Here is a 27,097-nt window from a genome sequence, read left to right as displayed (position 1 = left end):
GATTATTAGTTCTTTTCAATTAGTTTAATTCTTCGGTTTAGTCGAGTTCTGAGTATTATTTTTAAAACTACATCGGATTGATCGGTTAAACTAGAAACCGATCGAGACACGGATTCAACATAAGGGGTCAAACCAGTTGGCCTATGAACTGATTTTATCTATTTTTAAATTTTTTTAATAATTTATTTAATCGCGCTAGTTAGACTGATAATATCAATTGAACAGGGATACCGGTTCAACTCTTTGTTCGGAGCAATATACAAGTCAATTGGTTCATGATTTGACTTTGTTGTAAGCCAGATTCTAAATACATATCAAATAAAAGAGACACAGCAATTTTTTACAGCTACTCGTGGAATAAAAAAAATACATTATCGGGTACCAATACTAATCCATATTTAAATAAAATGAATGGTGAAATACACTCAATGTCACTACAACTATTAGTAAAGTTTACATTTTAGTCACTCAACTTCAAAAAGTTACAAAATGATTTAGCGAACTTCAAGCGATTAAGTCTTTTTTTTTAAATCCAGTTAGCGAACTTCAAGCGATGATTTAACGACCAATATGGTGGATGAATACCCATCGACGAATAAAAAAATATACATTAAATTCAAATTAATCTAACCATCAATATCCGAAATCGGATTAAATAAAATAAAAACACACAACTTATCATTCACAATATCATGTTTTCTTAAAGAAATAATAAAAGAATGAATAAAAAACTATTTAATCACGAAAATTGATAATACTAAAATGATGCCAAGGGTTTAAAAAATTATTGTTTCTTACTTTTTAGGGATTGGATTTGGACGACTAACTTAATATTTTAAATTTTAGTTTAGATTAAAAATAAGGACAATCATTTGCCATATTATTCAAGTTGACCTCTTTTACAATAATTTGCCCATTTTTGTTATATAAACAAACTTAACAATTACATCACTTAGTTAACAAGTCCTAATATTTTATATTTATTTTATTTTTTACATTAATCAAAATCCTTGATGTGCAAATATACCGATATATGTTCGGGTCGAATGCGAAGATATTTGATATTTGTGAATAAAGAAAAAATAGAAAAATTTTGTCATTAATTTAGAGATTTGACTCTACTAGACTTTGAATTTAATTGATCCTGGTGTAACTACCAAATACTGAAAGGAAAAAAGGGCATACTATCAAATTTAATCCTCAACCTTTATATTTTTTTTGTCAATTTAACTTTTATTCTTTTTTTTAAATTTAAATTTGGCCCTCAACCTTTTTTAAATAAGTCAAATCACTTTTTTTAATGAAAATATTGAGTAAAATCATTTTAACGATATTGGCGTGGTAACTTACGTGATAGTACACGTAAACTATTTATTTTACATGTCACATCAACGAATAGATTAAAAATTATAAAATATACAAAAAAAAACTTAGAGTATATGTGGATTGTCATGTGTAAAAAATTAACGTATTAGTCAACATTTTCATAAAAAAGCCAAAAATCTAACTTTTTTTTGAAAAATTAATGCTCCACGTCAACTTATTTTAAAAGATTGAAGGTTAAATTTAATTAAAAAATAAAGATTAAATTGATAAAAATATAAATATTGAGGACTAAATTTAAATTATTTATTATTAGATCTCATGTGAGACAAAGTGAGGTAAAAAAGGATTAAATTTATCTTTCAATTTACTACTTTGGGGTTTGTAGCATTTTGTTACTTTGATTTTAAGGGTTTACAACAGTTTTAGTTGGCCCTTGGAATGTACTCTAAAGTTGGACCACTATCCTTATTGTTTTCTTAATTTAAATATATTTTTTAATTAAATTTATTTAAACGTCGGGTTATTTGTTGGATTCAAAAATATTTTATTTAAATCGGATAAAACTTGTAAAAAAATTTAGTTGGAATTTATTTAACTAGAAAAAAAATTGTTGTTTGTATTTAAAGTATAAAGATATATAAATATTAATATAAAATATTTTAAATACTAAAATGAGTTTTTCCGAAATTGATGGATAAATTTTATTAAACACGTGTTTGATTATTGAATATGCTTTTTTTAGTTGTTTTATATAATGATTATATAAAATATGACAAAAACAAAAGTAAGTAAAAGTATCATGCCCTTGTATTAAGAGTTAGATTATTTTTTGTCTTCGTTTAGATCAAGGAGCAAATTGATCATTTCTACTATTAAAAATTAGTTCCTATACATTAACATGAATTACATGTGACACGCCGTGTGTTATTAACTGATTATTTCGTCAACCACGTTAGTTTTTAACTGTACAAATGGAAGAACTTTTTTAATGAAAATGATTAATTTGTTCTTTGATTTAACGTACATAAATTAATTTACTCGTTTTTTTAATAGAGGGGACAAAATGCAATCTAAATCTTAGTATAGGAACCTCAATAATATTTTTACTGACGAAAACACCATCATGACAATATTAGTTATCATTTAAAAGAAGAGGTATTTTCTGATAAAATTAATACTCGATTAACCTGTAACACTAACCCAGTTAACATTTTTATAATAAGTATATATATAAGTTTTTTTTAAAAGTAATTCAAGGAATCCAAAATATTTGACCTTGTAATAAATGCACATGCAGCCAGCAAATTAAATTGACATGCACATTATTTTAAATTTTGAGATGATTAAAAAAAATTAAATATTTAAGCAACACCACAAGTTGGTTCATATAATTAATTATCGAGTATGAAAGTGGCAACAATGCTAACTTAAAATATTACTATCCATTCCGATTGAATCTCAGTTCGATTAAAATTGGTATTGTTGTTAGTGTAAGAGAACGTAGGCTCGAGTACACTGAATCACATTATTCTCTTATTTAAAGATTGGGAATGGGCTATGGGTACTTCTAGACATTGTATCAAAAAAAGCAGATATGATAAGGAATCTATAATGAGAAAAATTCTTGGATTCAATGGATTAATTATAGGGTAAAACTACACTAGTAGTCACCTAACTATTAGTAATATTCTTTTTTGATCACTCAATTATGAAAAGTTACAAAATTGTCACCAGTTGGCTAACAACGTAACTTTTAAAATTGGTATAATAGCAACTTTAACCATCGACATTTACACATTATGTTAATTTGATCTTGATTTTAAAAAATTTAACCTTCAACGTTTACATAAGTCAGTGCGACCGATACAACCCAAAATTTTCAAAATTGCAAAAAAAAGAAGTTTAATATTCTAATCTATTACTGAAACAATATACACCAACCAATACAAGCTTATCTACTTTAAATTTTTTACACTCATTTTTCTTTTTGTTCCTTAAAGACTCCTCAAAACTTATTATTTTAAGGGGAAAATAACTTTTTTTGAAATTTCTCTTCCTCTATTTAAGTCTTAATGTCATCGTTATAAATTAAAAGGGTAAAAAAAAAGTGGGATCCCACTAAAGGACTAAAATGAAATAAAAAAAATTGTCATTGTAAGGAATTAAATTCCCAAACAGAAAAGCTTTTATCTTTTTAATGAATATGTTTTTTGACCATTAAAGGGCAAAACTATGAGTGCATTCGATTAAAGTTAAATGTTCTCTATTTCATGTTTGGTCCCATTTATATATAGTTAAATCGGGTTGGATCGGGATTAGGGATAGTAATAAATTTCGACTCGATTTTTACTCGTATGCTTAAATTTGTTTTAAACTTTGCTTAATATTTTAGCATCCGTTTGAAATTTAATCTCGAAAATTTATTTGATATTAAATTTTATATAAAAATATATTATAAGTTATTATGAAAATAAGAAATTACAGTTAGAAATATAAAAAAAATTGGAATTAAAGAAAATTGGTTTTTTTTTCTAAAGAATTATGATTGCAACAAATCATTATTCTTCAGTTGTTTGGTAATAATAATTTAACAGAAGTCACTGCGGAAAGAGTAATTATAATGCTATTCATGAAAACAGTTTCATCTATCATTATGGTCTGGTCGGTAAGTCTCCGAAAATATTATATGAAATAGTGATTTCACATTATCTGTAATAGTTTAGTGTGATATTGATATTTTTATTTTGAAAAAAGTCAAATCTAAATGAAAATGTTGAAATTCGTAATCAATTCTTATAACAATGTCATTTTTAATATTTGAACACGAATTCTCCTTTCAAAACTATAACGTGATTGAAATCTTAGTATCAAACATGTGGAATGTGCCTCGTATTTCAACCACAACAGAGTTGATGTCCTAACAAGAAGTAAAGCCACATCCCGGTGATGCGAAGAAGGACGTCCTGACAAACCGATAGCGACGTGTTCTCCACTCAAGTGGCTTTATTCTCCTAGTTAAACTCTTGTAAAAGCCCATTTTTGCCCGGGCCCATACCAACAAATAACCCAAATAATAAAATCCAAAATAAAATCTCAAGCCCAAAATTTGGCCCAAAATTTGGAAAACCCTAACCCACAAAACTTAAAAAAATTTCAGCTATCAAAGGAAACCCTAGCCTCCAAGCGCCGCATGTGTGCCGCTCCACTTCCTCGTCTGCCACGCCCACTCGCACGCCTCTGCCACCACTATCGGCCACGGGCACCTGCAAAGCCAACAAAAGGCACGCAACAACAAAAGAAACGAAGGGCAAATAGACAAAAAATAGAAATTAAGAAGTTGTTTAGATTGGCTATAAAGCCAAAAATGAAAGACTTGTAATCTGGCTTTTTCTCTTGGACAAATCTGGAGAAATAAAAAAAAAGAAACAAAGTTTTAAGGATTCTCTTTATTTTCAATCTTTCTATATTCTTTTACCTTTATTTTTTTATTATTGTTTTTTTTTGATAAACGAAAATAAAAGGAGGAAAGAAATACCTGGGGCGCCCTTGGCCGCGTCGTCGGAGCCCTCTCCGTCGCCGAAATCGGCTCTAAAGGCGGGGCCAAAAGGTTCTTTCTCTCGGTATTCAGGCCAAGCAAGCTCGGCCTCTGAACAGGATTTGAAACGGGGCTCAAAGTAGCCCCTATGCGCAGCGACGGCCACCGTCCAAGGCGATCACGACGGTGCATGGCAATGGCCTTGTTGGCCGGATCTGGAAAGGCTGAGAGGGAGAGACCCTTGGCTCTCTGTTTTTTCTTTCTAAAAGTAAAGGAGAGGACTTTTTTGTTTTTTTTTGTTTTTTTTTGTTTTGTTTTTTTTGTTGTTTATAGAAGCTAAAGCGGCGCCATTTGAGGGAGGGACCCGCGCCTCTTTGCCCTAATGGGTAATTTTCACATTTGGTCCCTCCATCTTGCGTGGAGGTGCAATATAACTCTTTATTTCTTTTAGATTTGGGCTGCAAATATGGCGTCTGTTTCAATCTGGTCCTTGGACCATGCGCAGACTCTCACTGCGTTTTGGGATGGGGAATATCTCCCTAAAGGTCCCCCATGTCCTCGGCGCCTTTTATTTCAGTCCCTTTACCACATATTTCATATATTTACAGTTTGGACCCCCGGATTTTGATTTGATTTTAATTTCATCCTTTAGTTCATTTAATTATTTTTTTTAGAAAAGGGGAGTTCCTCTATTATTTATTTTAAGTTATATATATTTATTATTTACCTAATATCTTTCTTTTTATTTGTATTATTTGATTTAAGTCATCATATATGCACATACATATTCTTTTTATAATTTATATACATGTACATATTCTTTATTTATTTTAAATATATATTTTTATATTTCGTATTTTCTACATGCATATATATACTTATATATTTACATATTTTAATTCATATACTTATAAATGTATGTACACACTTACGTTATTTTATTTTTATAATATACATATTTATATCTTTTTTGTCTTTATGTAATATATATACACACATGCGCATGTTCTTTATATATATGTAATTATGTTTTCATATTTTATAATTCTTATACATACACATATATATACGTATAGACATACATATTTTCATTATATATATACCTACATAGTTTTTTTTTGTATTTTAAATTTTTTAAAATTCATACATACATTTTTAAAATGTTTATAATTTTATTCATTTCTTTATTATTATTGTTTTACTTTATGTTTATTTATTTATTTATGTGTCCATTATTATTTTAAAAAATGTTTTCGTTTTTTATTTTGTTTATTTACTTGTTATTGTATATAATTGATTTTTTATATATTTATTTTGTTATTTTTGCTCGTATTATTTTTGCTCGCATTATCGTAATTGTTATTCCGTCACATCAATTTTTACCCAAATTCGTAAAAAAGGAAAATTTTGGAAATAAAGGCAATACTCGATACTTGGGATCTTCGAGAGAATTGGGCCCTAACGTGCTGGGTTCTAATTTTCTGTTGAATCTAAATGCTCGAGAATGCTCTTTAATAAAAAACATAAATAAAAACTCATTATCGGGATTTCAATATGTTGTGTCCTAACGCATTGGATATGACACGTGGTTTTCTCGATATGAGGATTTTTCGAAAGTAAAGGCAATATTCCGTATTTAGAAAATTCGAGAAAATCGTGCCCTAACTTACTGAGCTTCGATTTTCTCGTTGATTTTAAGTAATCGAATATCCTTTTAAAATTAAAATAAATGAGGTTTAAATAAAGAAAATGAAAGGCAAGTTTACTCTCAAAAACATGAGGTGTCGTGTCCTAACTTACTGGATGTAACATCTTGTTACTTCGTGATAAGGAGGCATTTTCCATTTTGATTTATTCGAGTATTTTTAAAATAACACGATATAAGGAGGGATCATATTTTTAAAATTCTTTTCGAGTTTTTAATTTTCGACATTAAGACACTAACTAATTAACTAGGTACCAATTGTGGGCGTATCGAGGGTGCTAATCCTTCCTCGTGCGTAACCGACTCCCGAACTCATTTTTCTGAATTTCGTAGACCAAAATCGTTGTTTTAATAAAATTAAATCATTTATTAAAAACAACCACTTTTTGAGGTGACCCGATCACACCTCATCAAAAAAGGATTGGTGGCGACTCCCGTTTTCATTCTTTTTTCAAAATCCAAGTCGACCCCGTTTCATCCAAAAAATGGTGTCAACAACTCTGATATATTTTTCAGTCTAACTCTGATTATTTTAAGGATATTTTAGTCATATTTGTACACGAAATTCAACCTATAAATAGACTTTTTAGCAACCGTAGATAAGAGAGTTTGTGAGAATTCCGGGAGAACTTTGTATTTCAAGTTTAAGGTTTGTTTGTTTATCCATCTTGTATTCCCCTTTTGATTTTTACCGTTTTAGTGAAGTTTTCTTAACTCGTGAATTTTTATCTTTTTCGGACCAATTTTATATCCAATTTTCTGAATTTTCAATCGTATTGGTTGTATTATTTGAGTTCCACCCAACAAAACATAGTCCAACATTCTCCAATGAGCTTAGCTCCCTCACCAAATCATACGATATGCACCGCCATGGATGACAGACCAACATAAAAGAAAGCACCATAACCATAACCAAAACCAGTAGTCCCATATGTCAGGATTAATTATAATTAACTCCATAGACGATGATAGCCATTGCCATAATACTGTATATATAAGTCTGTCAACTTTGGGGTCGCCCCACGCATCTATGATGGGTATACATCTGCTCCTGCATAATGCACACGTAAATCATCCATCATTTTTCTTTCTTTCTTTCTTTTGTTTCTTCCTTTGGGTTTTTGGCATTGGCCCTTTGCTTAATTTATATTCATCATATACACTTTTTAAGTACATATATATACATCACTATGTGGACTGCCATAAAACCTTGTTGCATTCATTGCAGGTATACCCAGTCTCTTTTTCAGCTTTCATCAATTACCCTTAATTAAATTCTTATTCTTTTATGCACTAGATTCGAGTTTTGGATTGGGAACTTGGAGACTGTTCATTAGGGACGAAGCTAGGATTTTCTTTTTTGGGTCAAAATTAAATTATAAAATTTTAAAGAAATTGTTTTTTTTAATTTTAAAAGGATTAAATTGAAAATTTTTTATTTTTGGAAGGACAAAGTGTATTTTTACTGTTAAACTAACTTATAATTTTAGAAACATCAAATACTAAAATAATAATTTTCCATTCAAGGAGGGGCTAGGGCCCTTGCCTGCCTCCTGGCATCATTCCTGAGATTCATATTCGAAAGGTAGAGAATCGTAAGATTAAATGGTTGAAAATACGATGAAGAAATATCTCTAAAAAGATGAGTTTTCTCGGGTGTTAATGAAATCCTAAAAATCGGGTTTTCTCTAGGAATAAGAGACCATTTTCTTTGACATTGAAAAATATATAAAAAGATTCTTTTGCGATGTCATGTAATGATAGCCTATTATGTATAAATTAATGTATAGAGTACAAAGAAAATTTATGTACGACATTGATTGTGATTCAAACTTGTTAAATATCAATCCGAGTAATTACGTAAACTCGAGTTAAGGAAAATAAAAAAAAATGGTGATTTGGTTGTTCATCATTTGTTTGCAACTATGGGAACATGAAAATAGTATTTTGAGAGTGCTTGAAGGGAAAGAAGGGATTAATGGAGTGTTATAAAACAGTTCTAGGGATGACACATAATAACCCAAAAAAGAAAAAAAGGGCTAATTCAATCAAATGTCCTCAAATTATGGTATAGATTTTATATTGGTCTCCAAATTTTAAAGCATTTTAATTTAATCTTTAAAGTATTAATATTTTATCAATTAGGTCCTATTAGTTTAACCATTAGCTTGTTTGCTAAAATATCAATTCTAATATGACATGGAACTTATTTAAAATAAATCAAATTGTAAATACCTGTGCAGCTATTGCAGGGTAGGATAATGAGCTTTTGCCTCTCTAAAATGGTAAATTTATATTTAACCCCTTTAAAAATTATGTAAAACTGTATTTGACCTCCCTTTAAAAATGGTAAATTTATAGTTTAAAACCCTCTAAAAGTTGTAAAAATCTATGTTAATACAATTATAAAAAAAATATTTTAACCCCTCTAAAAATTTATAATTTAATTCTAGTTTCTTAAAAATTTTCTAATTTCACCCTTAACCAATCATATGAACAATTCAGATCAACATGTTAAAAAACAACACCCCTAATTTTGGTTAATACTTGTTTTATATTTTAGCACGTCAAATCTAAGTACAATAAGTATATATATCCTCATATTTTAAACATGCTTAACATTAAATCCAAAGCATCATTTGCCACTTAAATTAACAAGTAAACTAGAAGGACACAACATTTCAGAATTTGAACAATAATTTAAGGATGTTTGATGCAATTTACCCGAAAGAAGACTCGGGATGGGGTTGAGAGAATGATATTTCATGGGAGTTTCTACTTTTTATAGGGCCAAAGAACAGCTATTGGGAAAGCTGAAGCCTCGACAGCTCATAGACCGGTGGTCCTCGGGACACATCGTTATCCATTTGATGCTCAAAAACTTGCACCAAATCTGTAATGTGTACATATATATATGTACATAGCCATTGCAGACCAGATGGGTCTGATAGCTATCCCACTAATAACAGTGACCTATTCAATGCACACAAACCTACAAAGAAACTTCCAAATGGTCCCCCTAAAACATCCCGTTTAGAAAACGGTTAAATTATGATATTAGTCCCTGTATTATGCGTAAATTATGGATGTACATTTCAAATTTTAAAATTTTAGTCTTGACAAAAAGACAACTTTCAAATTCATTAAGTTCTATTATTTTTAAATTTTAAGGTGGTAAATTTGAGAATTATAGCGACTAAGAATTATTCAATTAGAGAATATAGATTAAATCTACAATTATACACATAATGCATGACTAATTAAATTATTTTGTAAAATTTAAATTCATTATAACATTATTTTTAATACATTACTTAACAGTGCTAACAATAGAACTTAAATTTTAACATCTTAAAAGTACAGGGGCTTATGACATTTTAATTTTTTTTCTTTATTAATTTGTGGTCCAAGATTTGATACACTTTTTTTTATCTAGCATCAAAACTAGATTGATAAGTGATGTTCATACTTTGGAATGTGACCCCTTTTTTTGGTTAGTCATTGGAAATGTTATGGATGGATTAAATGATTTGACAATTTTCTTATAAAGTGAAAATAGATTAGTTTCCATTACCCAAAGTTTATAAAGGGTTGTGTTTTTAGTACAAATTTCAAGGTTTGTATAATAGACCCACCAGATGTTCGTTTAAATGCCGTCCAAAATGAAAATCCCAAAAAAGTGAAATACAATGTACAATGCGTTGGAATTAGCATTGTGAGAATACATGGTATGTTTTTCTGTATTAAGAATCGAAATTGTATTTTAATTATTTATTTAAAAAATAGATAAATTAATTTATGTATATTAGATTAAAGAGTACTAATCTTTCTGTTAAAAATTTCATCCATTTGTTCCATTAAAAACTAATCCCTGTATATTAGCACATGTCTTATATTGTTATCCGATTATTGCCAAGTTAATTTTTAACAGTACAAGGAGGTAAAATTTTTTAACAAAAAAAAATCAAATTTACTCTTTAATCTAATATATAAGAACTGATTTACCCATCTTTTTTAGTAGAAGAGACAAAATACAATCCGACTCTTAATATAGAGGTCTCCGTGTTACTTTTACCAGTATGTTTCAATTGGAGAAAGGATTACTTGCTTTGATTGCGTGACATGATTTGAATGAAAGTGTTATACGTTGACATGGTATCACTGTTTCATACAATCTTTTCTCGTTTCAATAGTTAATCTCCTATCTCCAGCACATTGTGCCTACAAGGGCTAATCAGGATCTTGTAACGAAACAAGTGCTCAATTTTGCACCCCACGTCCGCGAGTAGTGGACCGATGCTGAAATCTCCGGGATCTTCCATCAAAATAATGAGTTTGGATCTTCTTCATCCGAGTCAAATTCAACCTGCAAGCAAGTTACAAGGGGGAAATGGCGCCATTATGCAGAAATCATAAATCAAAAGTGACAATAACAAATATTAAAGCAATTCAATTAGCACTTAGCAACCCGATTGAGCCTTAACTTAGTTAGCACAGTTGCTGCTGCATTTAAGAACATATTTTCCTTCAATTTAAGGGTTTTGGGAGGATTAAAATAGCACTTAGCAACATGTTTACACTATATTCAGGGGAAAAGAAGCTCACATTTTCATCTTTGTACCATTTACCATGACAATCACGTTTCCAACCTGCAGATGTAAACTTAAGTTCTCTCTCTCTACATTCCCGGAAATCCAGATGGTTCTGTATTAGCTTGTGGGATGTTTCATTCGAACAATTGTGATCCCAAGAGAAACCCAGTGTTGCATTTTTAACATCATTCTGTCTCGGTACCACCGTGTTGTGGTTTTCGTTTCTTGAGTCAACCTCGAGTCTTTTATTACCAAGTATCTCAGAAGCAGCCTTTTGTGCCATTTGGATCAATGGTTTGCTTTTGCTAGGTAAACGAGCATTTTGCTTAGTGGTACTCGAGTTAATAGAGGAAGTAGTTGAAGAGCCTTCCAAAGCTAGTCTCTTGTTTATTTCGTTTTGTCTCGTAAGTTCCTTTTCTTTCGCCTTCGACTTTGCAGCCAAATGACGTGATCCTTTGCAATGCATCTGCATAAATCACTTCAACAATCAAGAAAACAAGATAAACTATCTTACAACCAGACAGGAAAGGAAAAAAAAGTCTCAACTGAAGTTCGAATTTCGTAAGTAAAAAAAAGTTTACGAGTTTGGTGCCTCGGAAACAACTTCCCCTACTCTTCCACCCAAAATCCCAGTGAAAAAAAGGAACAAAACAAAGTCCATATTCCCAATTCAAGCAAAATAGGCAAATAATTCAATCTAGAAAGAAAACATAGAAAGATGTATTCCATTCTCAAATGGCTACAGAGAAAAGGAAGTGACATGGTATATTGATATTCCTACAACTAGAATTCGAGGACTATGAAAAATCATAAGAAAAACAACATAACATCATACACAAAAATCATAAGAAAAACAACATAACATCATACACACATCCATATCCATATTCAACGTTAGACTCAAAACGTTAATGGGTTAATTGCACCGATGTCCACAAACTATAACCCAAATTCTAAATTGATCAAAAACTTTAAAACATTCTGATCGAATCTTCAAAGTATTAGTATCGTATCAATCAAGTGCTTCGGTCAACCTAACTATTACCTCGAGCATTAAAAACCAGCTCAAATACAACATGCAACACATTTAAAATACTTGTATTAAATTGTAAACATGTATGTACTTACTATACAGACAGGCCCTAATAAATTTTATTAACACATCATATCCAAGCTATCCATGCAGGAAGCACACATGTGTTTTAATTAAGCACAACATAGTATCCGAACCAGAATTTAACACCCAAGTTGACGGCTAAGCTAAGGAAGGACATCATCAATACAATACCGATATTGCAAGGACTCAATTAAAATGTTTTGAAGTTTAAGGCCAATTTAGAATCAATTAACCCAAACATTAAGCATAATTAGAACAATTAGATAAAAAGCATATTCTTCCTTCACTCTAAATTATCTTTCCAAATTCATGAAATTAAGCAACAGAAAAGCCATTCTAGTCACTTCCCAATAATCAACCTATCCTATATAAACTAAAATACCATCAATTCCCCCCCCCAAAGTTCAATTAACATAATTATAAACATGTGTTTTTTACAATTTTGCAGAAAATTTTCATATGATAATAGAAGTATAGAACTTAAAAAGAGTTGAATAAAAGCGAAGCTAAGCTTACCGAAAGCATGAGAGGAGTATCAAAGATGGGATTTTGAGGGCAGACAAGACAAGCGTATTTGCCAGAAGCGAGCTTCTTGTAAGAAGAGCCATGCCCATCATCAATTTCGATCCCTTCTAGAACAACTTCATCGATTCTTCTCTTTCGGTATTGTGCTTCTCTTCCCCAACTATCCCCTCCATACACACTCATTCTTCGTTTTCCCCCTTTTTTTCCGATTTAAAATTTCCAAAGCTTTTTTCTCTTTGTTTCGACGCCGCCTCTTTATCGGGGTGTTATTTAGACCCAAAAATGGAAAATTTTCTATTTAGGCCATTTATAATTTATAAATTTTAAATTAGTAACGATAAAATTACACTTTGATCTCAAAATGATAAAAAATTTATTTAATCCTCTAAACAATTTAAAGATAGTTATTGAAATGGAAAAATTACATTTTTACTATCATAAACATATATAATTTAATTCCGACTCCCAAAAAAATTTTCTGACTTTGGCCTTATTGACCCAATGAAATTCGAGTAAGGTTTACCCTATCATATTAGTATACTTAATAATCCTCTAAATCTAGCTCGATGAATCTAAAATTTGTCTAAATTCAATCATATTTATAAATAGATAACATTAATTTGTTTAGTCCTAAGTCCTTGTACTTTTCTTAAATTTAAATTTTAGTCTCTATATTTTTAGTTTTAAAATTCAATCCCTCTACTTTTTAGTTTTTAAAATTCAAATTAAATCATTAACACTATTAAATTTGTTTTGGTTAAATTCAAGTTTATTACAATGCTATTTTTTAATTGTATGACTATTAAATGAGTATATACCGAATAATTTTAATAATGTTAATAATTAGATCTAAATTTTGAAATATAAAAAGTAGGACTAAATTCCTAAAAAAAAAGTATAAGGACTAAATTCAAAATTTAGAAAGAATACAAGAACTTATTGCATATTTTAACTAAATTGAAAACATAGAAGTGTATAGTATATTATTGTATTATTATATTTTTATTTTTATGTGATATATAAAATATATAATATATGAAGATAAAATAAAAATACTATAAAAATATAAAACGAGCCAAATCGAATGAAATTAGATTCAAACATTAAATGTTAAAACTTAAACCCGACCCATATTTTAAACAAATTTATTTTATAAATCACTAAACTCTTTCATATTTTAAATAATCCTTCAAATTAAATTATTTGTATATTAACAACTGGAAAGATGATCCATCACTTAGGCATACTTTTGTCTCAAATTCACTGGGTCTATGCTTTCTTCCTTCTTTCTTTTTTGGGTAAAATTCTATAACAGGCCCCTCTAATTTGATGTTATTATTCATTAATTTCTTCAAATTATTTGACACGACATTCTTTTTAAGCATCGTTAATTTATGTCTTATTTATTATATTTTTATCACTCCCATTTGCAGAGAATCATAAAAAATATACATTCTTTTGAAAAAAAAATATTCTGCAGACCCCAACCAAATGGTTTCTGTTTGATTAAAAAGGCTTTATACATAAATTCATCCCTAAACTATAACTCAATTCCTAGATTGGTCCTCTCTTTTTTTGCCAAGAGTGACCCTAAACCATCAATTTTATCAGTTTTACCCAAAAAGTACACGACAGCTAATATTGTTATAAACTAGGACATAGGTTAAAAAAACTACTTTTGACCCCTAAAAAAACTTTAAAAGATCAATCCGAGAATTGAAGCATATTTTAGGGGCTAATTTACCAATAAAGCCAATAATAAAAGACTGATAAAAAGAAGGTAAAATTTCCATGACACCCAACTAAAAAGAAATTGTTCCATTGATACAATACAAAAATTCTACACTTTTATTTTATACCAACTGTTCTAAGAAAAGGCCAAAAGGATCTTCTGAGCTAACCTTTTCATCATATCTTTTAATCTAACAACAATTGGTTCAAGCCTCATATTATCACAGTTCAATTTTTGCTTGAAATGCTTCCATTTGAAACCTGATAAAATCAACATAAAACATTCAATTTCTAAGATTATAGATAACCCTTCACAGTTTCCAATTCGTTTCTCAGATAGTTTCACCGGAAAAGCAGACACAGAACACCCGTATACCATACCTACCTAGTATTTTGTACGAAAGGTAAGAGACTATCTTGCTATACGTAAAACAGCAAAAGGTTATTGGTTACCTGCACCTGCATTGTACATTCGCATATAACATCAGGTATCGTTCATGTCACGAGTGGAAATAAGAAAAACGAGCAAAGCCAAAACCAGCACACTCGACATACCGGTTGAGTTTGGTTGGAACATCTTACGGTACCACCTTCTCTCCTCGTTGCGTCGATCATTGATCTGCAATCACCAAGTTTCGTTGCATAAATACAATTTGTTTTATATATGTTTGAGATTGCCACAAGATAATATGAATTCGGTTTTATCTACCAACCTTTTTCATAGCAACAGCAAGCTCTTTCTTTATTCCACCTGGACGCGGAATACATGACAAAGAGTTAGTAAAAAGTCTCGATAAGTTTAATGTTGATGACCAGATAACATTAACTTCCTGGGAATCTCACAAACTTCTAAAAGGGAGAAAATCCAATACTAAGTTGATTACTAACCATCATTTGGCTCCAATTGCAAAGCTTTCTTGAAGCTTTCAACAGCAGCATCAACATCATTAAGTGCCATTTGTGCCTGGAAGATAATTATCACAATCATTAGGGCACGAAAACGCTTGAATTAACACAAAGTAAAGCATAAGAAAGATAACCGAAAAGGTAGCTTCTAAGGAAGGTCTACAGTATGCATCTCAACAAATTTTCCTGGAGAGATGATTAGCTTAAGACTGAATATAAGCTAAAGCCGCTAGCATCGAAGAGATTAAACTCGTTACCGACGAGAGACATACTAACCTGACCTTGCCGAAACAGGGCTTTCACGTTGTTATCTCCATCACGCATAGCAAATTCTGTGTCCAATAGTGCTCCTTTCAGATCCCCTAGTTTTAGTTTACAGGCCTAAAGCCGCATAATCCATAATGTAGTATAAAAAAAATGCAAGATAACTATGCTTAGTCCAAAAGACAAATAGAATAAACAATAACAGTCTACATTTAATCAACTCTAAGATACCAAGCTTAGGGGAATCAAGCTTACAGAGCTATTTGTGAATATCTGGGATTTCATTTTTCTCAAACTCGAAGTCTTCTCTGCAAAGCCACAACATAGTATATGCACGGTGAATCGAGAATCATACAATACAATACCCTTTAGAGCAAAGAAATGTAGTCACCTTCGTCGATGCGGTCTTTCTCCCAGCAGATATCTAGATATCGTAGAGCCTTCCTGTACTTTCTGAGAGCCATCTTATAGTCTTGCTTCTGTTAAGAACATTCATTAGCACAAACGAGAAACAATGAGCAATAAACCAATGAAGCACCATCAAGAGAGCACAATGCGGCAATGAACCGAATAATTCATTAACACATAAACCGATTACCTTATAATGTTCATTTCCAAAAGCCTTAATAGACTCTACAGCAGTCATCCACCAAGAGAGCTCGTTGGGGCTCTCATCAAGGTCAGCAGGCCAATCAGCATAAATATCACCGTCATTGAAAAAATTTGATATCCCATCATCTGCCCCCTCTGGGATTTCTCCACAATCAGCAATTGTAACATTGACAGTGGGACAATCAGCTTCACCGGTTGTTACGTGTTCAATTGATCGAACAACTCCCATTCCTTTGACTACCTTACCAAACACAACATGTTTCCCATCTAAATGAGATGTGCGAGTTGTCGTGATGAAGAACTGAGATCCATTGGTATTAGGACCAGAATTTGCCATAGATAACATTCCTTTCCTTTCATGTTTCAATTCGAAATTTTCGTCTTCAAATTTCAAACCATAAATTGACTCTCCTCCAGTACCATCTCCAGCAGATATATCCCCACCTTGAACCATAAATCCTTTGATAACTCGATGAAAACGAACTCCCTGGAATAAGAATAGGAGAGATGAGCATTTTTCATCCTAATACATAAAAACCAATGCTTCCAAATTGGAATGATGAGAGGAGAGAAAATGAGAGAGATGTGTATGTTAGTTCAAAATTATGCATTTTTCAAATGTTTTATTTTCTTTACTTTCATTTTTCAACTCTACCGAGCAATGAATGCAAATAAAACCTATGGAAAAGGAGGTTTATATTCCCCTTCAATTTTCCAATTTTCTTTTCACTATACCAAGAAAAGCTTAAGGGTGTGCTTGATTTAGTGGAAAAAATGAAGGATTGGAGGGAAAGGAAGAGTTGAAAGAAAATAAATTTTGAGTGTGTTTGGTAGGGGAAAAAACTGAGAGGAAAGAAAATAAAAGAGATGACAATTTTCCATCCTAATACATAAAAATAAGTCATTCCAAATTGGAACGATAAGAGCAGAGAAAATGAGAGAAAAATGTATGGAAGTTCAAAATTATGCATTTGTTAAAAATTTCATTTTCTTTCTCTTATTTTTCAAATCTGCCAAACAATAAATGGAAAGAAAATTATAATTTTTCTATCATTCCAACCAAACACAATTATGGAAAGAAATTTTATATTTTCTATCTTCCTATTTTTGTACTCCTTCAATCTTCCAATTTTCTTTCCATTCTACCAAACAAAAGGCAAAAGCATCATAATACATATCTTAAAATCAATATTAAAATCAAGAAAAATCAATTAACAAAATTAAATAAGCAACAACTATCACCAAATGCATACATACATATATTAAAATCAAGAAGAAAAAAACTTATAGATCTCACTCTAAAGAAACTAATTCAAACAGTTAAAAACAAGTCAAATCTTTCATTCCAAGAATACAACGAGAAACAAAAAAAAAAGGCTTTGAACAAATCATTTAATATAACCATAAACCAAAATAAACCCAGATAAGCAAACCCCCCTACATCCAAAAATACCAACAAATAAAGAGAAAGAGAGAGGCAGAAGGACCTTATAGTGAAGAGGCACACCAGTGTTAGGACCAATGCCTTTTTCACCAGTACATAGAGCCCTGAAATTCTCTGCAGTTTTGGGTACTACATCATTGAACAGTTCAACTATTATTCTTCCTTCAAGCTCTTCTCCTATACTTATATCCAAATAACACCGTTGCCTCTTCATCATATTCCAAATGTATATCGCTCTCTAATGTCTTTTTATTTTTCTCTCTGTTCTTGCTGATACCGTTTGTATGTTTTTATATATATAAATATACATACAGTAAATTACCTAACTCTTTCATTTCTCTCTCTAGAGACTTCTCTTCATCTTCTATGTAAAACCCTAATCCCGCTTCGTTCGTTTTAATTTTTTTTTTCAAATATAAAAATGGGGGCTCACCTTCTCTTTGGAGTTTGGGTAAGCATTTTGTCTGTACCTCTCCGTTTATTTGTTTTTTTCTTTGATGAATAATTTTTGGGTAAACTACATTACTAGTCATCCGACTATGTTCTTTTTTCTTTTTTTGTCTCTTTAACTATGAAAAGTTACAAAATAGTCACTTAATTATTTAATTTTGTATTTTTTTTGTCACGCAACTATTTTGGAGTTTTGGGTGTTTGCATTTTTACATTAGTTGGCTGGTGAAAAAAAAAAGATAAAATTGAATAGTTAATGACAATTTTATAACTTTTCATATTTAAGTGATCAAAAAAGAAAAAAAAAACATAATTGGTGACCTCTTCTGAAGTTTACCCGTAATTTTTTAGTTTAAATTCAGGCTGATTACAACATTATTATTTTTAGTTACAGTGAGTATTTTTCCAAATTTAATGAAATTTTTTAACAGTATTAATAATTGGACTTAATTTTTAAAATTTGAAAAGTAGTAAAATTAAATTCGTAAAAATAAAAGTATAAAAACTAAATTTCAAATTTATAAAAAGTATAGAGACCGATAGCATATTTTAATTTTTTTTCGATAAGGGATAAAAATAGGAATTGTCCAAAAATTAAACTTGTATTAATGTATAATTTTTTTCAGGTTTAGTCTATGGTCTCTATCCTTATTATTACTATAATAAATTTAGAGTTGAATTAAAAATTCATGTTTGAATCGGATCAAAAATTGGTTGGGGTATTGGTCCGAAGAAAGGCATTGGATCGATTGGTCTGAGAATTGATACGGACCAGTTGAGCCATCTTTTTTATGAACTTTAAATGATTTATTTAATCAAATTAAGCGAATCGACCGAACTAGTTCGACCACTTATCCAAGTATGAGAAACTTGAAAAAATCACATTCAAATTTTAGTTGAAATTACTAGCAGCCTTGACCATTTGGATTAACTTGAATCATTATAAAAGCATGGGAATCAAATTATAGAGATTAAATATCAAATCTTGAGTATAATAGAGGGACCAAAACTACAAATTGACATTGATTCCATGACCTTTCTTTATAATTCTTTGTATTTTCTTTTCAGGACACTATTTTTGTGGGTTTATAATTTTTACCCCCAATTTGCTGTCACTTCATCTTTGAAGTCTAGAACATTCATTGGCCATACTTTAATAAAATCTTTTTCTATAATTTATGGTTGAACCATGTAATTTTATTTAAACCAAATATAATTTCTCAATTCCTAATTAATTTAATAATAAATATTTAATAATTTAATAATAAGTATGAAATTCCACGAGGGATAAATTTCAAAATTATTCATGAATTTTGGTCTAATATACACTTTTATACAATAATTTTGATTTTATACAATTTTATACATAAAATTTTTATTTGATCCAATTCTCATCAATTATTAATACAAATATTAAGATAGTATCATTTTATGTTTATATATTGCATGCATTAATAATTATATATATCCGGTATAAAAATAAATTGATTATTTATTTCTATAGATGTATACGACTGAATCAAAATTAAGATCTCATGTATACATTTGAACCACAATCAAAATTTCATGTGTACAACTGCACAAATTTAAAGTTAATGTATAAAATGACACATTAAACCAAAATTTATGTATAAATTTGATATTTATCCCATTCCATTATGTACAAATTATGCATGAATTAGGTCATTAACGGTATTGAATTATTTAATTTAGTATTTGTAATTATCGATTTTAATTGAAAACTTATAAAGAAGTTTTGTTTATGTACAATAGAAGTCTTTTACTGCATCATCTATGGGTAAAAGTATTATGAAAGCGCTTATATTAGGAGTCAAGTTGTATTTTGTTCTCTCTACTTAGCCTTATACATTATATCAATAAGCAGATTGGTTAATTCTGTGAAAAAAATCATTCATTTCTACTGTTAAAAACTAAAGCAGTTGACAAAATAACTAGACAATTACATGCGACGCGCCACATATAACTCATTTTGACATACATGAATCAGTTTTTAACAGTAGAAATAAATGAAATTTTCAACAAAAATTATCAGTTTGTTCTTTGATCTAATGTATAGGGAGTAATTTGCTCCGTTTTTTTAGTAAAGATGACAAAATGTAATCTCACTATTAGTGTAAAACCTCAACAGTACTTTTACCTCCTATATAGACACTAAATAAATTATAATTTATTTGAATAATGTTTCTTTTGGGTAATTGACTAGAAAATATTGTTGTATTGCCGTTATCGTTTTACCATTAAAAATTTCACTTATTATCCAAATAAAACATTGTCACGAGAAAATGTTAAAACATAATAACTTATTTGACCCTCTAATTAAAAAAATATTTTAATTTTCTATTTAATTTTTCATCTTTTTTAGCCTTTAAATTAGTATTTTTTTGTCAAATCACCTTAAAATGAATGAAAATTTTTACATTTTTTAACTTTGTTGACGTTGCATACACGTGAATGACAAGTCAACATTTAATTATTTTTTTTTAATTTATAAAAACTATTTTTAAAATTAAAAAACCATTAAACATTATATTTTTAAATTTTCAAATAAAATAATTAAATGCTGACATGTCGTCTACGTGGCAATCCATGTGTATGCCACGACGGCAAAGTTAACAAACGTCAACTTTTTCATTCATTTTGAGATGATTTGACAAAAACTATAATTTTAAAAATTCAAAAAGGCGAAAAATAAAATAAAAAGACTAAAATAATTTTTTTATAAAATTAGAGGGCCAAAAAATCATTATACCTTATATAACATTGTTAAATATGTCAATGGTAATAAAAATAATAATTTGTAGTGCTACTATGTTGTCCTCAAAGTGGCCCCACACAAACACATAAATATAAAACAATGTTTAACCCAAATTTCAATTGGGGTGGCGGTGGTAGTAGTGGCGGTGATGGCGGTGGTGGATGATTTTCAAATTACAACTTGCAGCCACTTATATCCAATGATCATGCTTCAAGATGGCCTGCGTTTTGGGTATGTTAAAATTGATTCCATGTGTGTATTCATATTTTAGGATAATTATTTTGTACCTAATCGTTGAAAGGAAAAAAAATAGGTAAAAATATTTTTTCAGTCTTTCTCAATTTTAAAATTGAACAATTTAGTCCCTAAAAAATGAAGTAAATTAATCTCTGTTAATTTCGAAAGTGAGTAATTAAAGATAAATAATCACAAAGTTAATACCTTTCATCAATTGCACATAATTTTGATTGGTATAATAACGAATTTAGCTCTCAATATTTACATATTTTGTCAATTTGATATTGATTCTAAAAAAGTTTAATAAATTTAACCTCAACATTTGCAAATTTACACAAATGTTTGGGGCAAAATTTGTTCGATCATGACTGCATTGACAAAATGTGTACACATTCAGGGCTAAGTTTATTATTATATCAATCAAAATTACATAGAGTTGACGGAAAATATTGACGCTATGATTAATTTTCCTCGGTAGCTCACTTTTGAAATTCACATAAACTAGATTGATCCGATTTCGTTGAAAGGGGCCCATTTACTCAATTTCAAGATTGAAAGAGATTAAAGAGATATTTTTACGAAAAGAATTATAAGTAGGTTTACGGTGCTATTATATGTATTTTTTGCTTTATAAATATATATGTATATATGACAATATTTTAAGTTAATTTATAATTTTTTTTATTTCACTGATAATGTATAAAATAATTTCTCGATATTTTATTAAATCACTTAATTGACTAAAGAAAAGTTGTGGAGTTTTTGAGAATGAAAAGATGAGGCAATTATATTGAAATGTTTGGAAGTTTTCATTAAAAAGTAAAAATTGGATAGGAAGAAATCTTTCGTCAACACCCACCTATGGGACCCTTAGAAAATGATTTATTGATGATTATTACTTTTTGATTTAATTTGATTTTTTTAAAATTTTATAAATATTGAGAATTTTTTTTATTTCGACATGTAATTTTTTTATTTTATAAAAATTGAAGAGTTTTTTTTAATAAATTCGTTAAGTTTTGATCATATAAACCTTTTTTGAGAAAATGAAGAGTTGCATTATCCTCCTATTTATGAGTTGGAGAGTGACTATGGATAATTCTAGAAATTTTGTAAAAAAATAGATATGATCAGAACTTATAATAAATTTGTTAAAGTAAAAAAAATCATAAAAAAGCAAATTTAAAAACAAAGAGAAAAGAAATATATGATTCATATTATATACTAATGAAAATGTTTGAAATGGGCCAACATGAAAGCCCAATTTTCAGCCCCCAAAGCCCATCAACCCAGCAACAGGTTTGTAATTTCATTATTTTGGGTACAATTGGATTAGTTTGGTTTGGATAGATTTATTTTTTTAAAAGTGTTACGGAGAGTTAAATTGTATTTTATTTTTATTAAAAAATAAGTGAATTAATCGACACTATATTTGATTCGATCATTGGATTCAAATGTATGTTATCGCATTTCCTTGTCAAAACAATCAATGTCAAACAATACTAAAATCTATATAATTAAATCATAGATACATATTAATCATAATCTAATCAGTTAAGATTTAGGTTGAATTTGGATTCGAATCTTAATCTCGTATTAAATTCTTTTTTCTCAAGTTTTAACAACATGCTCGAGATAGACTTCTTTATAAATTTTGAAATTTTATTTTGATATTTACAAGTCTCGAGGAAATGAAGTTCATGCCTCGAGACAAAAGTGATAAATCGTTAAATTGCTTATATTTTTGCTAATACTTTATATATTAATATCTTATTTTTTTTATAAACTAAGGTGATGAATTCATAAATAAATTTAAAAAAAAATGGTGTAGAATCAACAGTGATCATCGCATAATTTTTTTATAATATTTTTTTTATATCGAATCGATGATCGAATCACTTAAATTATTAATTTATTGGTTTGATTAATTCGATTGAATGAATCTATTTGTATATTAGAAAAAAACACTACAAACTGATAATAATAATTAAGTTTCACTCCTACTTTCATGTTGCTTTTGTCTTTTAACTCGAGCACCTTATTTCACTCTTTTCTTCCTTGATTTCTTGGTGAGTATCCTCTATAGGTACCGTCACAACCGGCGCCTCCCGCGGCGGAGATGAGTCGGGTTGACCGTCAAGGCAAGAAGAGCACTTCCTCTCTGTCCAACTTTCACAATCATATGATGGAGCATGGCCCATGATACGACGCCAGCCTGAACACAGTCTCCCGATCATTGCAGCAATGATACCGAGGATTGTGATCACTGTAAGAACGGCTATGACAGGTCCAACCGACCCGTGACCCCTATGAACCGTGTAGGCTTGTTGGGTCACTCCTCCATATGGTGGTGGTGGTGGTGATTGCTGCTCTAATGGTGTGGAAGACATCAGCAAAAAGAAAAAAATAATAAAAGAAGAGAAATTTTATTTATGAATATATGTAAATATTTGAAGGGTTTTTTTTTCTTAATTATTTTATGGTGGGCTTTTATAGGGTTTAAGCTTCTTAGTTTGTAATAAGAATGGATGAAAATGAAAATGAAAATGGTGAGTGATTTATTGGGGTTTTGCTTATTGGACAAGTTTAGTGTCATGAAAAGAACATTAAAAAGTTAATTTAAAAGGAAAAAAAAAGTTGATTGGGCATGTAGGAGAGATAAATATCATGTTAATGAAAAGGAAGTCAAGATGGGGATTGAATCGTAGTTCAAGTGACATAGTTATTATTGCAACAATAACGAGAACATAGATTGAACATGTTTAAATGTGTTTTTTTTTTTAGATTGAGAGAGTTATAGGTAAAAGTAGATATTGTATAAAAAAAGTATTTGAGTTCTTTTCCATATTTATTCTAGTTAGTAAGAGTTAGATCTGTTTATAGGTTGGGCCTAAGTGAAGTCGAGCTTGAATAAATTTGTTTATGCTTTGGCTCGGCTAAGTTGGAATTCAATATAAATAATAAAATATTAATATAAAAATATTTTATTATCTTTTGAATTGTGGAACGAGTTTTATGGGCAGGTCGAGTTGGGCTGGAAATGGGCCTGGGCCTGAAAATTTTTTGGAGCTGAGCCACAGCTCGGCCCATGAACAGATCTGATTAGAATTTAGTTGTTAAGTTTATTATGCTTAATTCCAATTGATATGTATAAGTAATTTATGTAGGAGAGAACATTCGATTGAATTGTGTGAAAAAATTTCGACTTAGTCGAGTTGACGAGTCCTATTTTATCATCCTAGCTTGATTTAAAATTTTTTCAAATCGAGTCAAGTGAAATAAAATTCAAGTCAAGTCGAATCAAATCGAGTGAAATTGTTCGAGTTAAATTAAAAAAATTAAACATGTAAAATTAAAATTTTATTATAGTATAACTAATTCCATGTTAAAACACATAAATTTGAAAACTTTTTCAAAGCAAAAAAAAAATACTTAGTATGATAAACTTGAATAATTTGTAACTTTCTTTATATATTCTTTAGAATTTTTCTAAAATTTTTATAAATTTTTTTAAAATATAAATTTTTTAAATTTTAAAAATTATTTTGATTTTTTTTTGTAATTTTTGTTGAGAGAGAGACTAATTTGTTCATTTTCAAAATTGACAGAGACTAAAGAAGTATTTACACCAATCTGTTATTTGAATTGTAAAATTCAACTTGAAACTCAAATTATTTATACAAGTTGACTCGAATAACTCTAAATTTAAATTTTTTTTCAATTTTTTTAAATCGAATCAAATTTTAATCCCCTAAATTGATGTATTAAGTTAGGAAATGCTTTGTTTAATGCAGTGGATAGAGACTGAACTGCCTTACTCCATAAGGCAAAGCAACTTACTAGTTTATACAAAGTTGTTTTTCTATACTTAATTGCCATTGGATTTAGATGACTGTGCCTTTGTTAGAAAGGGCATAAAGTTAATGTAACATTATATAATTTTCCCTTTTTCTATAAAAAAAAGAAAATAAAAAAAAGTTGGAATTAAAATTAATGTAACATTATATAATCTTCCTCTCTATTTAAATAATAATAATTGTCCAATGTTCTTCCTCTCTATTTAAAAATAATTTTAAAAAAACTTTTAATTTAAAAATAGGATAATATATAATTTGGCATCTAAAATTTTCTATTTGTACCTAGCTGGTCCTTGAATTTGTATTCCAGCAACTAGTTTGGTACCTCCGCACTAACATCATTAGTTTACCCCATGTCGTTCTGAAAGGTTACCACATGGCACCATTGGATTACAAGTACAATGGCGAAGCTTGAAAATTTTTTTGAGAGGTTGGAATTAAATTGTATATTTTTATTATAGTAAAAATGCAATTTCATCATTTTAATAGTTTATATCTTTATAATTTTTAAATGGTTAAATCAAAATTTTATCATTTGGGGGGTAGAGTGCAATTTTACCATTATTAATTTAAAATTTTATAAATTATAAATGACCTAAATTAAAAATTTATCATTTTAAGGGAGCCATGGCTCCCTAGGCTTCTATTACGTTACGCCATTGACTGGGTATAACCCTCCCAAACCCTTAAATAAGAGAATAAAACATGTTAGAGCGCTCAAACCTACATCCTCTTACACTGGTAACAATACTAATGCCAACGAGCTAAAACTCAATCAGCCTGAGTCATGAATTTCTATAAGTTTAATCACAAATTTAATCCAAAACTTTTTGCGACCATAGTATTCATTTTTTTCATGAATTTTAATGCTACCAACCATAAACCATAAAAGTACGTTAGAATCCCCTCAACATAAAGTTGGGTGGTGATGAAGATGGATCAACATATTAGTAATATTGCATTTGCTTAACAAAATGGTTAGGAAAAGGAGGTCGATTTAAGCTTGTTGTCGTAAGAATAGGGCTTAAAGCCACAAGTGATTAGAGCTAAAGTCTTGGCCTGTAACACTCTTACTCTGTTGAACTCATTTCCATTTCAGGCAGTCTTAAGTATTCATGCTCTCAAAAGAGGAGACAAAACCTTAATAGTAGACAGTACCTGTAGCGACCTAAAAATTTCGGCACGGGCGTTAGTCGAAGTAATTATTGTAAATTTGAAAACTGAATCTCGATTTTATTTGAAAAAGGAGACGCCATCGATCTTTTTTCTAGGTGTGATCGGACACCTACAAAATTCTCCTTTTAGAAGAAAATTTTATTTTTAAACTTTTCTAAAAAAGAGGTAATTTTAGGTCCACGTAAAAATCCAGAGAAAATTAGGGTCCGGGAGTCGATTACGCGCGAGGAAGGTATTACCACCCTCGCAACGCCCAAAATTGGTATCTCGTTAAACGCGCGTTGTCTTCATTTTCAAAAATACGAGTTCAATTTAATATTAGTCGTGATCCGATTGAAACACGATAATTTTAAAGCACAACAACTTTTTCCTTTTTTTTTAACACGAATTTTTTAAAATACAAGAATTTTAGAAACACGAATTTTTAAAAAAACACGAAAATTTTGAAACACGAGATTTCTTTGAAACACGAAAATTTATGAAACACGGTCAATTTCTTAAAACGCAAAAATTTTTGAAAAACGGGAATTTTTTTTTTAAACACGAAAATTTTTGAAACACTGGAATTTTGAAAACACGAGGATTTTTTAAATACGAAAAATTTGAAAACAAGAAAATTTTTGAAATACGAAAATTTTAGAAACATGAAAATTTTTGAAACACGGAAGTTTTTAGAAAACACGAAAAATTTTGAAAATTGGAATTTTTTTGAAAACACGAGAATTTTTGAAAAATATGAAAATTTTTGCAACACGGGAATTTTTGAAAACACGAAAAATTTTCTGATTTTTTTATTAAGCACGTATCATATTTAACACTAATTGATGATATTCACTCAACATAG

At 29.6% G+C, this 27,097-nt stretch overlaps 4 protein-coding genes across 5 annotated transcripts; all 4 read right to left on the bottom strand.

Annotated features, from left to right (window-relative positions):
• Positions 1–4,087: 4,087 nt before the first annotated feature.
• LOC121214852 (uncharacterized) lies at positions 4,088–5,185 on the bottom strand. Its single transcript, XM_041089228.1, has 2 exons — positions 4,862–5,185; positions 4,088–4,589 (listed from the first exon to the last, which is right to left on the bottom strand). The coding sequence occupies exons 1-2, from the start codon at positions 5,051–5,053 to the stop codon at positions 4,455–4,457; spliced, it is 327 nt and encodes a 108-aa protein (XP_040945162.1). The 5' UTR covers positions 5,054–5,185; the 3' UTR covers positions 4,088–4,454.
• Positions 5,186–10,617: 5,432 nt separating this feature from the next.
• On the bottom strand, positions 10,618–13,321 carry LOC121214851 (sodium channel modifier 1). The gene is made up of 3 exons (XM_041089227.1): positions 12,792–13,321; positions 11,172–11,624; positions 10,618–10,932 (listed from the first exon to the last, which is right to left on the bottom strand). The coding sequence occupies exons 1-3, from the start codon at positions 12,981–12,983 to the stop codon at positions 10,888–10,890; spliced, it is 690 nt and encodes a 229-aa protein (XP_040945161.1). The 5' UTR covers positions 12,984–13,321; the 3' UTR covers positions 10,618–10,887.
• A 1,282-nt stretch (positions 13,322–14,603) lies between these two features.
• LOC121214850 (peptidyl-prolyl cis-trans isomerase CYP40) lies at positions 14,604–18,199 on the bottom strand. 2 transcript variants are annotated; one of them, XM_041089226.1, is made up of 10 exons: positions 17,801–18,199; positions 16,300–16,800; positions 16,093–16,180; positions 15,957–16,009; positions 15,714–15,818; positions 15,420–15,495; positions 15,245–15,282; positions 15,087–15,150; positions 14,985–14,990; positions 14,604–14,792 (listed from the first exon to the last, which is right to left on the bottom strand). In XM_041089226.1, the coding sequence occupies exons 1-10, from the start codon at positions 17,972–17,974 to the stop codon at positions 14,668–14,670; spliced, it is 1,230 nt and encodes a 409-aa protein (XP_040945160.1). In that variant the 5' UTR covers positions 17,975–18,199; the 3' UTR covers positions 14,604–14,667. The 2 variants fall into 2 exon arrangements, 1 of the variants encoding a protein (XP_040945160.1); XR_005910582.1 differs by lacking the exons at positions 14,604–14,792; positions 14,985–14,990; positions 15,087–15,150 and having other exon boundaries at positions 15,252–15,282; positions 15,714–15,769; positions 17,801–18,198.
• A 4,949-nt stretch (positions 18,200–23,148) lies between these two features.
• Positions 23,149–23,773, bottom strand: LOC107927914 (uncharacterized). Its single transcript, XM_016859037.2, has one exon. It carries the CDS (start codon positions 23,608–23,610, stop codon positions 23,245–23,247), a length of 366 nt encoding a protein of 121 aa, XP_016714526.2. The 5' UTR covers positions 23,611–23,773; the 3' UTR covers positions 23,149–23,244.
• Between the last annotated feature and the right edge of the window lie 3,324 nt (positions 23,774–27,097).

Source organism: Gossypium hirsutum, chromosome D02 (genome assembly GCF_007990345.1).
Source record: "Gossypium hirsutum isolate 1008001.06 chromosome D02, Gossypium_hirsutum_v2.1, whole genome shotgun sequence".
Lineage (NCBI taxonomy): Eukaryota > Viridiplantae > Streptophyta > Magnoliopsida > Malvales > Malvaceae > Gossypium > Gossypium hirsutum.
The sequence above is the reverse complement of the archived record's forward strand: the minus strand, read 5'-3'. Positions and strand labels throughout refer to the sequence as shown.

What these genes read in the sequence shown, in the direction of transcription:
- LOC121214851 (XM_041089227.1), bottom strand. Translation starts at nt 12,983, where the DNA reads ATGAGTGTGTATGGAGGGGATAGTTGGGGAAGAGAAGCACAATACCGA. An exon ending in ATACTCCTCTCATGCTTTCG is followed by an intron (nt 11,625 to 12,791) that starts GTAAGCTTAGCT and finishes TGATTTATGCAG; the next exon opens with ATGCATTGCAAAGGATCACG. An exon ending in AATGGTACAAAGATGAAAAT is followed by an intron (nt 10,933 to 11,171) that starts GTGAGCTTCTTT and finishes ACTTGCTTGCAG; the next exon opens with GTTGAATTTGACTCGGATGA.
- LOC121214850 (XM_041089226.1), bottom strand. Translation starts at nt 17,974, where the DNA reads ATGATGAAGAGGCAACGGTGTTATTTGGATATAAGTATAGGAGAAGAG. An exon ending in GTGTGCCTCTTCACTATAAG is followed by an intron (nt 16,801 to 17,800) that starts GTCCTTCTGCCT and finishes TTCTTATTCCAG; the next exon opens with GGAGTTCGTTTTCATCGAGT. An exon ending in TTGCTGTTGCTATGAAAAAG is followed by an intron (nt 15,151 to 15,244) that starts GTTGGTAGATAA and finishes TGGTGATTGCAG; the next exon opens with ATCAATGATCGACGCAACGA.
- LOC107927914 (XM_016859037.2), bottom strand. Translation starts at nt 23,610, where the DNA reads ATGTCTTCCACACCATTAGAGCAGCAATCACCACCACCACCACCATAT.
- LOC121214852 (XM_041089228.1), bottom strand. Translation starts at nt 5,053, where the DNA reads ATGCACCGTCGTGATCGCCTTGGACGGTGGCCGTCGCTGCGCATAGGG. An exon ending in CGCGGCCAAGGGCGCCCCAG is followed by an intron (nt 4,590 to 4,861) that starts GTATTTCTTTCC and finishes TTGGCTTTGCAG; the next exon opens with GTGCCCGTGGCCGATAGTGG.